Source organism: Suncus etruscus, chromosome 3 (assembly GCF_024139225.1).
Source record: "Suncus etruscus isolate mSunEtr1 chromosome 3, mSunEtr1.pri.cur, whole genome shotgun sequence".
NCBI classification, from domain to species: domain Eukaryota; kingdom Metazoa; phylum Chordata; class Mammalia; order Eulipotyphla; family Soricidae; genus Suncus; species Suncus etruscus.
The window spans coordinates 141961982-141975107 of NC_064850.1; the positions used below are offsets into that span (position 1 = coordinate 141961982).

The 13126-nt window shown below is 43.9% G+C and overlaps 1 protein-coding gene across 1 annotated transcript in view; it reads left to right on the forward strand.

Moving 5' to 3' along the window:
• Positions 1-4008: 4008 nt before the first annotated feature.
• The window catches only part of ANKRD29 (ankyrin repeat domain 29), a 47987-nt gene continuing 38869 nt past the window's right edge, over positions 4009-13126 (forward strand). Inside the window, exon 1 of the mRNA XM_049770123.1 lies at positions 4009-4129. Coding sequence (XP_049626080.1) covers positions 4109-4129 — 21 coding nt within the window. The 5' untranslated portion in view covers positions 4009-4108. The remainder of the gene's footprint in view (positions 4130-13126) is intronic.

The window sequence follows — 13126 nt, forward strand, 5'->3', positions numbered from 1 at the left end:
CTTCCCTGAGAATATAATTTAGTCACACATTTAATTGCTAGTGCAGCATGAATATTCATTGAATGGGGTAAGTCGTCCCCCCCATTGTCTCTATCAAATAGGTTCAAATAAAACTAAAAGAAAGAACATGAAGAATGACCCTCAAGAGAGTCCAAGGATAGAATGGCACCATTTGATAGCATCTGTTTGTACTGCTGTCATTCAGGTACAGCTTTCTTCATGGTCACAAAATAATTGCAACAGTTCCAGGCAGCACATCTTTACAGGACAGTACCCAAGGAGAAAAGAGCATCTTCTCCTGTGGAAAGCAGAATGCAGAGAGTACCTGTCTTAAAAGCAAGGAAACTTTCTTCTTCTTGTGACTCACAGGTCGTAATTTGTCAAGTGCCCGCAATTGACACAGACACCAGCTTAGATCAGAGAGCCTAGAAGATACTGGACTCTCCTGAAGCACAGTCCAAAAAGGGTCATGGTAGAAGTCCCAGTCATGCTGTCTCTCTGCTAGAGGAAGAGAGAAAATGATGGGTCTTGGACCATGTCATTTGACTCTGTTCTTCTAGTCTCTGCTATATGAAGTCACATCTTGCATAAACTTTTAAAGGGATATCATGCAACCATCTCGGAGGTGTGGGCTGGGAACTAGATAGAGAATAAGCACAGCAACTTGTCAACTATTAATTGGGGCAAAGAGATCTACTGACAAATAAGAGTAGAGAGAAGGCTCAATAGACAGAATAACCTACTTTACAGTTCTGTTTAGAGCAATTTCTGTTGGAGCATAAACTGGGCCAATGCAGAACACATTAAAGTTTGTGCTTGGTGGGAAGAGAAGGTGAGGCTGAGTGAACACCTTGTCTGAGACAGTGTCTGTGGAGAAGACTAGGGAGTTAGTTGGAACCAGGTGGCCAGGAAGAACACAGTCGACTGACTCCCTGATTCATCTACTAAATCAATGGTTACATTCCATTGATCACTGACTAGGTCTCAATCCCTAAAATTTCTCCTGAAGAAAATAAAAAGCATATGTGATGATGCAGGTCTGGTTTGGGAGAACGTAAGCATTGCTGAAAAAGTGAAAAATCACAGAAGTCAAGAGCAATGCCAAACATCATGGAATGGAAGCCTGAGGAGGGGCAGAGTATAACTAAAGCCAAGTCTCAGCAAACCGGGTACTGAAGTGACTGAGGGCAGGGTACAGGCAGGGTTTGAACTGGAAGTAATTTCAAGAGGTTAGGATTTAGGTAAGGGCAGAGGGAAGCTGAGAATGAGAAGAAAGTTGGGGGGGGGGGTGCTGGGAGGGAGGCTGACATGCTCTGCTGGGCAAATGAGAACTTATTTGGACAGGGAGTCCAGTACCACAGGGATTTCACTTTATATGTGAGGTCTGGGGGTTCATTGTCACTTTATGAGTGGCCTAGACTTAATTATTACCTTTTCTTTTTTTCCTGTTTGAAGGCCTTTTTATAAAGTTAACCAAGTATAGGGTGCCACATTCTTTCTTGATACTTTAATAAGAATCCCATTAGCAGACCACTGAGAGACACAGCCAAAGACAATTTTGAAGGCAAGGATGGTATGTAGAGAAGATGCAGAAGACAGAAACTTAATGATCTAGCATGGCCATTCATTAGCATATCTCAGAAGTTTAATTGTTTCATCTAAGAAATGGGCATAAAACCTACCCTAGAGGATTTTTTGTTTTTGTTTTTGCTTTTGCTTTTGGGCCACACTCAGTAATGCTCAGGGTTTACTCCTGGCTATGCGCTCAGAAGTCACTCCTGGCTTGTGGGACCATATGGGGCGCCAGGAGATCGAACCTCGGTCTGTCCTAGGCTAGCGCTGGCAAGGCAGGCACCTTACCTCTAGCGCCACCACGCCAGCCCCTCCCTAGAGGATTTTTATAAAGAAAGCTCCTTCCTGGTTTTTGGACAAAATGTCCCAGATATCCCTTTTTTCCTTCCTTTTGCTTAGCAAAATGACTAAGGTAAATTTTCTGCTTGATCTTACATTGTAATGCAATGTGGCAACTTCAAAATGTTCGCTAACCAAAACAAGGGTTGGGTTTTTCTTGATTAAAAACTGAAATAAATAAAACAGCAACAAACTGAAATTTCTCAATCAAATTTTACAATGTTAAGTTTGTTTTGAATTTTAAAAAATTCCATTTTTTCCATGAAGTAAACTTTGGATTTTCCTCATGAGCTTTCTCTTGCTGTACCTTTTTATTTCTAAATTAAATTCGCTACTAACTCAATTAAGGCGAGGAAATGAGGCACAAACAGAGGCGGGGCACAGTGAGTACAAAGGAGTCAGAAGACCACTTGTACAAGTCAACATTTGAATTTTCTAGAAAGGCTATTTTTTTCATTCTCCTCTAAGAATGAAAAATCCTTTGTATAAAGAATGCAAACAATTTTTGTGTACTGATGTTGTAGTTGGCCACTTTGCTGTTTTAGCTTATTATTTCTAGGAGCTGTTTTGTGGACTATTTAGGGCCTCTGGTGTATATTATTATGCCATCTGCAAAAAAAGAGATAGTTTGGCTTCATCTTTCCCACTCTGGTTCCTTTGATTGCCTAATTGTTGTTGCTAGGACTTCTAATACTATGCTGAATCAGAGTGGAGACAACGGACATCCATGCCTGTGCCTAACCTCAATGGGAATACTTTCAGTTTTTCATCATTAAGAATAATAAATAGATAGTAGTTTCTATCTTGAGAAAGTTTCCTTCTACCTCTATTTTGCTGAGCATTTTAATCATGAATGGGTGTTGAATCTTGTCAAATGCTCTCTCTACATTGATTAATATGATCATATGACTTTTATCTTTCATTTACTGATTTGGTGTATATATACATGTATATGGTATGTGTATATATATACATGCATATATATGTATATATAGTTTGTGGGGTTTTGTTTTTGTTTGGGTTTTTGGGCCACACCCAGTGATACTCAGGGGTTACACTCTTGGCTATGTTCTCAGAAATCACTCCTGTTTAATGTATATATTTTTTAAACGTACTGTTGGATTCAGTTTCTTAAGATTTTGTTGAGGATTTTTGCAACAATATTCAATAGTGAGGTTGGTCTGTTATTTTCTCTTTTGGTAATATCTCTGGTGGCCTTGAGTATTATTAGCATAATGGTAGTTTTATATAAGATGTTGGAGAGAGTTCTGGCGTCTTTACTATTTTGGAAGCTATTATTACTTTCCTTAAACCAGGGGTCTCAAACTCGCGGACCTCGGGCCGTTTGCGACCCTCCGTACAACATTCTGCCTGCCCTAGAGGAATCTTTTTTTGTTTTGTTTTGTTTTAGCTGTTTGGGTAACCCTCCCCAATGTTCAAGGCTCACTACTGACTTTGCACTCAAGGATCACCCCGGCTATGCCTCCTGCGACCCTGAGCAAACAGCAGCAATGGACAGCTCCTTCAGTATCCTACATCAGAGGTGTGTAGCCAAAGCCCAGAGGTCTCCCACTTTATGTTCAACTAACGGGTGGTACCTCAGATGTTTATAGGTCAGAAGTTTGAGATGGAAAAGATGCCTACCTCGATTTGGGGGAAAGAAAAGAAAACCTAGGAAGCCAGAAAAAAACAAAAACAAATACAAACCGCCCTTTGAAGAAAGCAGAGGCTGGAGCCAGTCTTTGCTTCTTTCTCACACTGGCTCACCTGGGACGCTGGGAGGACAGAGAAGGACAAGTGTGCGGGTGCAGGCGTGGGTGTGTGCGGGGTTTGGCGTGCAAGTGTGTGTGTGTGTGTGTGTGTGTGTGTGTGTGTGTGTGTGTGTGTGTGTGTGTGTGTGTGTGTGTGTGTGTGTGTGTGTGGAGTGCAGAGAGTGGACGGGGGATGCTCCTTGGCGCGTGCGGGCGGAGCTGGGTGGATGCGCGGCGGCCTGGGTGGATGCGGGAGCCCGGCCCCGCGGTGCGGGAACCCCCAGCGGGCGGCCGCGGGCCCCGCCCCGCAGCAGCCCTCCCCCAGCAGTCTGCAGCGGCCCAGGCCCGCGCTCTGCGGCAAGCGGCGGGAGAGGCGCGGGGAGGGCCCGCAGGGAGTCCGGGCAGGAGCCCGGCCGAAGGCGCCGCTGTGCGGGGCGGCCGCGGCCATGTGCAAGATGTCCTTCAAGGTGAGCGCCTGGGTGGGCGCCGCGGCGGGGCTGGTGGAAGCGGGGGAAGCCCACGCGGTCATGGGGCTGTGGTTTGTGGCTGCTGTGGCCTTGGCTTCCAGGCGGTGCGTCAGGCGAGGCTGGCCGTCGCCGGGCAACCACGGGCGGGGACCTGGGAAGCAGGGAGCAGCGCCCGGCCACCAGCTGGGAGTCCGAGGCCCGGGGTCGCAGCTGGTCTCCCCCCTTCTGCCCCTCTGCGTCCTCCTATGGGGAATTCCTGCTGCACCTCTGTAGAGGCCGCCTCCCCGGAGCACTTTATGAACTGTGGAGTTTGAGTGTCCAAAAGGGAATGGATGACAGTGTCCAAAAGAGGATATTCAAGTCGTTATTGTCCTTGAGTGGCTAGAATTATAGTACAAGCGGTTCGGGCCTTTGCCTTGCACGTGGCCGGCCCGAGTTCGAGCCCCAATATTCTATACATTCTTTCCCCCCAGCCCTCCTGGAATGATCCCTTAGTGTTGAGCCAGGAGTGGACCACCTCTGGGTGTGGCCTGCCCCCCAAAATCAGTCCACTTGAGTCTAATGTTTTAGGAGGAAAATGAAGTTAGCCAACTTGCTCCAATTGAAAACGTTAAGAACGTCATAGTGACAATGTATTGAGCACTTCGAGGGAGCCCAACTAAGAACTGAAAGCATCATGTTTGTGGTCTGACTCATCAGCAAGACCCTGGAGTTGGCACTTACTTGATGCCTTCTTTTCCTTTTCCTCTCTAGCCTTTTTCTTTTTAGCAAGAAAACGGACACTTGCAGTGCCGCACAATGTCTTGCTAAGCTACTTTGTGAATGGTGTTGGAATAGAATGTCTCTGTGTGTGATCCCTGTCAAACGCCAGCTGATGAAGGCAGAAGTGTTGGGTGGTGTGCTTTGTGTTCTGAAGGTCCCTGGCTACCGTTTTGAGAAGGGAATAGAGTGGGAGAACTCTGAGGACGGTGCCAGGATCATCCTTTTGAGTGGGACATCTAGTGCCACAGCCTCCATGTGGCAGATGGAGGGAAGAAAGCTGACAGATCCAGTGGCTTCAAATGTTTCAAATCAGTCTCAGAACCCAGAGACTGATGTTGTCCCCTGAGTTAAGGATTACCTAGAGAGGAAATATTTTGGCCTGGGACAAGTTGAAAGATATCTGAGTCCAAATATATGTTATTAAGTGCACAGATGGGGGTCTGGTAGGGCTGTCCAGGCAGAAGAAAAAAATGAAATTCAGGGTGAGCAGTGTTACATGTCATTGAATCTCTAGGAATGGGTATGATTGCCTAGTGTGGTCACGCACAGGTGGAAAATAAGAGGATTTAAGAACAAAATCTTTTTTTTTTTTTTTGGTGTGGGTTTTTTTGGGTCACACCCGGCAATGCTGAGGAGTTATTCCTGGCTCCAGGCTCAGAAATTGCTCCTGGCAGGCACGGGGGACCATATGGGACGCTGGGATTCGACCTCCTGCATGAAAGGCAAATGCCTTACCTCCATGCTATCTCTCCGGCCCCAAGAACAAAATCTTGATCAAGACTTTGGAGTGAGCAGACTAGGAATAGCTGATGCCGCGGGACCTGGGAGAGCACCTGTCCCACCTGTCAATGTTAGTGTGAGTGAACACTGTAAAGAGCACCAAATGTTGTGTCCCTCACTGCTGCTGTGTCCCATCCCCGTATGGCTCTAAATCCACTAGATCAGAGCAACATTGCACTGCTGGCCAGAGCACTGAACTTTGAAGTCCACATCACAGCTCCTATGAAAAAGAAAAGTCTTGAGAAAGCCAGAATTGTATTTCAGAATTCAGAAGTATATGCTGCCACTCAATCCAAGACAATAAAGGGAGTAGGGCTGGAGAGTCAACTTGGGTTTCCATGGTAAAAGTAAACTGACCAAGCAGCTTGAACCAGTGGTTCTCAACCTTTTCTTGACCATGGCCTCCTCTAACCGTGTTTCCATCCTGTGGCCTCCTGTATTGATCGGCACCCCCAATCTCATGCTGTGCCACTCCCATTTGTGCAGTTTTCACCTATGGCTCCTGTTTGGGAAACACTGGCTTAATGTGTATTTCTCACAACTATGGAGTCTGGAAGTCCAAGATCAGGTGCCAGTGGATTTGGTGTCTGGTGAGGACCTTCCTGATATGCAGCCACCTCCATTTTGTACCTGGTATGGGTGAAAAGCTCTAATGTGTCTTTCTTAAAATATTTTATTTAGTAAGCATGAAGTCACAATTATTCATGATTTAGTATCAAATATATGTGCATCAAGTATCAAGTGTTTCAAAACCAGTCCCTTCACCAGTGTCCACTTTCCTCCACCAATCCTCCTAAGGGTCTCTCAAGCCCCCTATTTGCCTTCCCATTTGCTAGTCTGCCTCTATGAGAGGTGCTTTTGCACTGTGGTTTACTGTTGCTGATAGGGTTTCATGCATATCACTTTACCACCTTTCAGCACACCCTTCCAGTTGACCACTTTGTTCCATCATAAATGTAGTCCCCTCCTTGTCCTTTACCTCACCCCCCAAGTGGCATGCTTCCTATTGAAGGCCAGTTCTCTTTGGGCATTCATTATATTTTTTATACCTTGCATATGAGAGTTCATTCTGTGTCAGTCTCTCACTCTCTCTGACTAATTTCATTGAGTATGATACTGTAACACCATCCACTTAGCGACAGATTGCATGGTTTTATCTTTTCTTATGGCCAAGTAATATTCCATTGTGTCATCTATTCTTGACCTAGTGTCTCTTGCTTATCATAGCCTTAATTCCATCATAGGGGTTTTTGACCTCATTCCCACAAAGGGCCTCACCCCTGAGTCCCATTATGTTAAGAGTTAGAGCTCGAATAAAGTAGGGTGAAAGGGGGAATCTTTGGAACTGACAACATTTTCTACACCAGCACCAGGAATCAAACATCTATTGGAGAAGGCCCTAATGCTGCCCTGGCACCAACTTGCTTCAGGTGGGTTTATATGACACCCTGACCACTGGGAAATAGCAACAACTTGCTTTCCAGTGGGTTTCCCTACCTCACCACCTAATAGTAAAATGAAATCAGGAGACACTTTATGACATTCTGAGATTGACATAATATCTGTGCAAAAACCAAGATCTCTAATTACTGAAACCTGACTGCGACAACTGATTGAGGAGAACTTTTCCTGGGACCATGAAGAAAGGCTTTGGGGTTAGACTACTTAGTATGCCTGGAGTCTATAGTTGGTCTTATGGCAAGATGCTTCATGGGTAGGGATACCCTGTTTTCAGGCCAAAGGTTTTTATTTTCCCAAATTTTGCTGTGCCTATGCAAAAAACTGCCACCCCTTTTTATCTTTTAGATTGGGGATCCCATCTTTTTCATTGAACCTTGTGACATGAATTATTTTATTTTGCCTAATATTTCTGCATTTTTCCTTAAAATTAAGAAGGAAGAAAAATAAAAGAAAGGATTGGGCTAAGGGCCAAGTGGTCTGAAGTGGATGGAGATAAAAAAAAAAAAAAGGACTAAATATCCAAGCCAAAGTCAACAACAATAGAATCAAGAGACCTGAACTATAACTATCTAAACTTAAAATGGGCCTGTTACACTGGCAGGCCAGAGGTTAAAGGGATAGGTGTTGGAACATTGTGTGACTGAAACTCAACCATAAACAAGAGGTTAAAGGGTGAAAGTATAGAATATACTCTGAGAACATTGATGGAGAGATCAACACTAGTGGTGAGATTGGCCCTGATTCCTTGTATGTCTGAAATCTACCTTTGAAGGACTTTGTAAATCAAATGAGTTAAATAAAATAAAATTTAAAATTAAATATTAGAAAGCAGATAATGAGGGCCAAAGAGATAGCATGGAGGTAGAGCGTTTGCCTTGCATGCATGCATGCAGAAGGACGGTAGTTCAAATCCCGGCATCCCATATGGTCCCCTGAGCCTGCCAGGAGCGATTTCTGAGTGTAGAGACAGGAGTAACCCCTGAGTACTGCTGGGTGTGACCCAAAAACCAAAAAAAAAAAGGGCAGATAATGAAAGAGTTTTATTATATACTTTGGAAAGATATTTTTATATTGCTAAGCATTATTTTGCTTAGCCATGAATAATATTTAATTTCCATTTACTCATGATTTTTCTGCAACTGTCATCTACCATAATTCTTGTGTAGTATAAAAATCAGACTTTCAAATTATTTCTGTGTCATCAATATTTTGTGAATATAAGTTTAGCGATTAATAATGTTTACAGGATAGTATACTTAGCAGTTATTAAATATTCATTATCTGGAGCTATTAACTTGTTTATTTTCTTTGGCCCCTGAAAGGTTCCCAAGTCCTGGGCCTCCACAGCCTTGTTTTAAAGCCCATTTGTGGACTGAGTCTGTAGGAGAATAAACAGTCCAATTTCTTCTTAAGTGACTCAGGGGCTACATACAGCATGTTTGCTTTTGAGCTTCCCACACCCTGGCATGTACTTTTTTTTGCCCTTTCCTCCCTTCATTGTCAGCAATTATTTCTCACTGGTACTAATTTGTCTTCAGTAAACTTCCTCTGTCAAAATTGGCAGTTCCTAATTCATTCTCCTGGGAAAATGAAGAGCATGTACAAGTTGTTTTCAAATTAAAGCAAAATCAAGAATACGTATCTGAGCCTCTATGTAGAATAAAGTTCATGGCTTTCTCACAGCTGTTTTAGCTACTCAGGACTTGATTCCTGCAGTCATAGGGTCTCCATAATTGAAGAAGCATCTGCCCAAGGATATGGCTTAAGTGGTAAATCATATGCCTCGATTATGTGACTCCCTGAATTCAGTCCCCTGTTCCACATATTCACCCCAGTTCTGCCAGAAGTAACCCTGGTGGCCCCTAGCACTCTATTCTCTATGTGGCCCTAAAAGAATAAAGAAAACATCACTAGGTAATGCACGTGGATTTCTTGCACATGTTTTCCCTAAAAAATAAAACCTCTCCATTCCAGTTCCATTTTAGTGATAGTGATCTTGGTCAGATATAGGAAAAAATATGAGTTCTTCTTGTTTTCAAAATATGTAAATAATCACATCATTGACTCCATTTGCCAGATTATTTGGATGAGTCCCAGGAAATGAAACCAGCAGTCATCTCTATTTTAAGCAACTTTACTGAGAGGCATAATTCATGCATTTAAAGTGCTTGTTTTAATAGCGTTTAGTCTTTGTACAAGGTTATGCTACCATAGGCACAAACAGCTGCAGAAGAGAATCAATTCCAGAAAAAATCAAGCACTCGCTAGGATCCACTGTAACTTTTCATCTTTTGAGAACTAATCATTTTCTTTCTGTCTCTGTATCTGGACATAGCATTTTCAGCATTTTGAAAACAGTGCTGAGCTCTAAATTTGAAAATGCTAATACTACATGGGCCTCCTCCAAGTTACGATGATTTAGGCAAAAGTCTTGCTTTTTGTCTTCCGTTCCCTAATACTTGGGAAATGTAACAAGATTAACAATATAAGGGCTAGGCTTTGTTTAATGTGAGGGCCACTCCCAGTGGAACACAGGGCCATCAGAGCAGCTCTAGGCAGTGCTGGGGCAAGGGGCATGGGTGCTGGGAGCAAACCTCAGGCTTCACATGCTCTAGATCTTGAGCAACATGCCCTGCCCAGAGTTGCTTTAATGTTCTTTGAATGCTGTGAAAACTTCAGCTTAGCAACTTCAGGAGGGATAATGAATTTGACATAGTTATATGACCAACATTGTCTAATTAGGCCAGCAACACACCAAAAGCATCCTCTCCACAAGGCTTTGCAATATTTCAGCTCTTTATTTTAATGTGACTTTTAACATTAGAAAAATGGATTACTGAATTTTACTCAACATTCTCTTAATTAAATTGTATTGCTCCTACAATAGTAAGTTGAAGTCTGCATTTTTCTAAATCTATTTTATTTTATTTCTATTTTGGAGGGTTTGTGGTCATACTGCTGATAATCAGGAAGCTATTTCTGGCAGTGTTCAGGTACTATACAGTGCCTAGGACTAATCTGAGTCAGCTACCTTAAAGGCAAGCATCTTAGCCCCTGTACTGTCTCTCCAGACTCAATCCATTTTGAAACCACTGATTTAATTCTCTCTCTCTCTCTCTCTCTCTCTCTCTCTCTCTCTCTCTCTCTCTCTCTCTCTCTCTCTCTCTCTCTCTCTCTCTCTCTCTCTCTCTCTCTCTCTCTCTCTCTCTCTCTCTCTCTCTCTCTCTCCCCACTCATACATAATCTCTTAGGATTTCTGTGTTAGGGACTAGAGATCAATGATAGAACATGAGCTTTGCATGTCTTAAACCCTAGATTTGATTTAAAATTTTTTTTAAAAATTTCGTTTTCAAAATAACATGAATCTCGGGCCCGGAGAGATAGCACAGCGGCGTTTGCCTTGCAAGCAGCCGATCCAGGACCAAAGGTGGTTGGTTCGAATCCCGGTGTCCCATATGGTCCCCCGTGCCTGCCAGGAGCTATTTCTGAGCAGACAGCCAGGAGTAACCCCTGAGCAATGCCGGGTGTGACCAAAAAAAAAAAAAAAAACATGAATCTCAGTTCCATGCAAGTAACAGTTCTCCATTTGTGTTTCTGTTCTTGTTGCTTCCTAAACTTAAATCCTGGTGTTACATTTGAACCAAAAATTTGGCAATCAACAAAAGAAAATATGGCCTAGGCATAAATGTATAATAAGGCTCAGTCACAGGATATAATATACCTCTCACTCTGAACGTAGATATCAACTTCGGCTCTGTGACAACCCAGCACCATGACCTTGAGCCATTGACTTCTGGACCTCAGTTTTCTTGCCTTAAAAATAGAACTAAGGGGCCAGAGTGATAGCACACTGAGTAGGGTATTTGTTTTGCAAAAAGGCCGAGCCAAATTCAATCTCTGGCATCTCATATGGTCTCCTGAGCCCAACAGAGCTAACCCCTGAGCTTCTCTAGGTATAACTAAGGAGCCAGATGGTTAGTACAGGAATTAAGGCACCTTCCTTGAATGCACCTGACTTGTACCAAGACCCACCAAAAGCTGCAGATCTCTCCCTCCCTCCCTCCCTCCCTCCCTCCCTCCCTCCCTCCCTCCCTCCCTCCCTCCCTCCCTCTGTCCCTCCCTCTGTCCCTCTCTCTCTCTCTCTCTCTCTCTCTCTCTCTCTCTCTCTCTCTCTCTCTCTCTCTCTCTCTCTCTCTCAGAGCAATTGATTTGGGCCACACACAGAAGTGGCTATTTCTGACTCAGGGATCCCTTCTAGTGGTGCTTCTAGGAACTTTGTGTAGTGTTGGGGGGTGAAAAATCGAGTTGGCAGCAAGTTCCTTACCTCTTGTACTACCTCTCCAGCCATTCTTAAAGGCTTACCTGGGTGGATTTCATTCCATAATTGTGTGCATATTGTACTCAGAGGGGATCCAGGCAGTGGAACATGCTGAAACCTCAGAGTAAAGGAAGGTCATGATGGTCGCAGAGTCAGAGCTTTCAGAACAGAAGCCAACAGTCACTGTATTCTCCTCCCTCCCCTCAATACATGTATCTTCACATCACGACTGATCACTTCAGTGTCTAAAATGCTCTGTTCTATTAAATTCTTCATTCTGATATTGTTACCATAGCCCAAAAGACCTGTGTATGCAGTAGTTTCCTTGTAGATACCTACTCTAAGGGCTCCCGGGCCTCCAGATCTCAATCTTTTCTGAATTGGACCTTTCTGAAATGCAAAATGGATGTGAGGTCGCTTTCCACTTCAAGCCCCGATTCACCATCCACTCCCTCTACAATCAAGCCCAGATTCTAGAGCCCAGTACCTGCCTACCTCCCTGAAGTCTTCTCCACTGCCCCCTCCTTTCCTTCTCTCCTGATCTCAAGGTAGTAGGAGGTCCCCCTGTTTCACACACCACATCTGCCAGGAGTGCTCTTGACCTCAGACCCCACTTATCTTTTATAATCTGTCTGGGGAATACCTTCCTGGGGCTGGAGAGATAGCATGGAGGTAAGGCATTTGCCTTGCATGTAGAAGAACAGTGGTTCGAATCCCGGCATCCCTGAGCCTGCCAGGAGCGATTTCTAAGAGTAGAGCCAGGAGTAACCCCTGAGCGCTGCTGGGTATGACCCCCAAAAAACAAACAAACAAACAAACAATAAAAGAATACCATCCTGAAGTCAAAGAGAGTACAGAGGGTAAGTAAGCACATGTCCAGTTCAGATCCCTCCCTAGCACTGCATGGTTCCCCAAGCATCACTGAAGACAGCACTGGAGGTTCACTGAGCACTTCTAGTTTAGTCAGGTTATCTCCCACACTGCAGGGCTCAGGCAGCACTGCATCCTCTGGCCTTTGCATTGAACCTCCATTCCATTTGGCTAAGAATCAGCCTGGACCAACCTGCCCCACCTGACACATACCTCCTGAGCACTGCTCATGAGATTCACTTACACATACATAAACAGAGTTGTTCCTGGACTTCTTCTTGATCAAATTGGCTGCTCGCTGCTCTCATCACAAGTTTTGGGTTCCTCTAAGCAGGTGTTGCCTTTAAGGCACATAGACATGAGTGATTTTCCTTCTGGCTCATAGAGCCATTTTACAGCAAAGATCAAGGTTGATTTGTCCTTATAATCCTAGACCCTGGACATCACCACTCTCCCCAGATCATGTTAATGATCTGTGTAATGTTAATGTCTTGTGTAATTTTTTTTTTGGTTTGGGGGTAGGTGAGTGGGAAAGTTGAGGCTTACCCAGTGATGCTTGAATTTATTATTTATTCTGTGTTCAGCAGTGACTCTAGTAATGCTCAGGATCAAACAGGGATCAAATAGGGTTAGCTCAGATGAGGCAGGAGACTTAATTCCTGTACTATCTCTTTGGCCCACAGGTATTTTTTAAGACCCATACATTTACAGCCAGTAGTTCTTGAATGTTCATTCAATCCTCCCATAACTTCAGAATGAGGCACTACTGTTTTTCTACTTGTATATCTCTTGGGACAAAGAAAAGT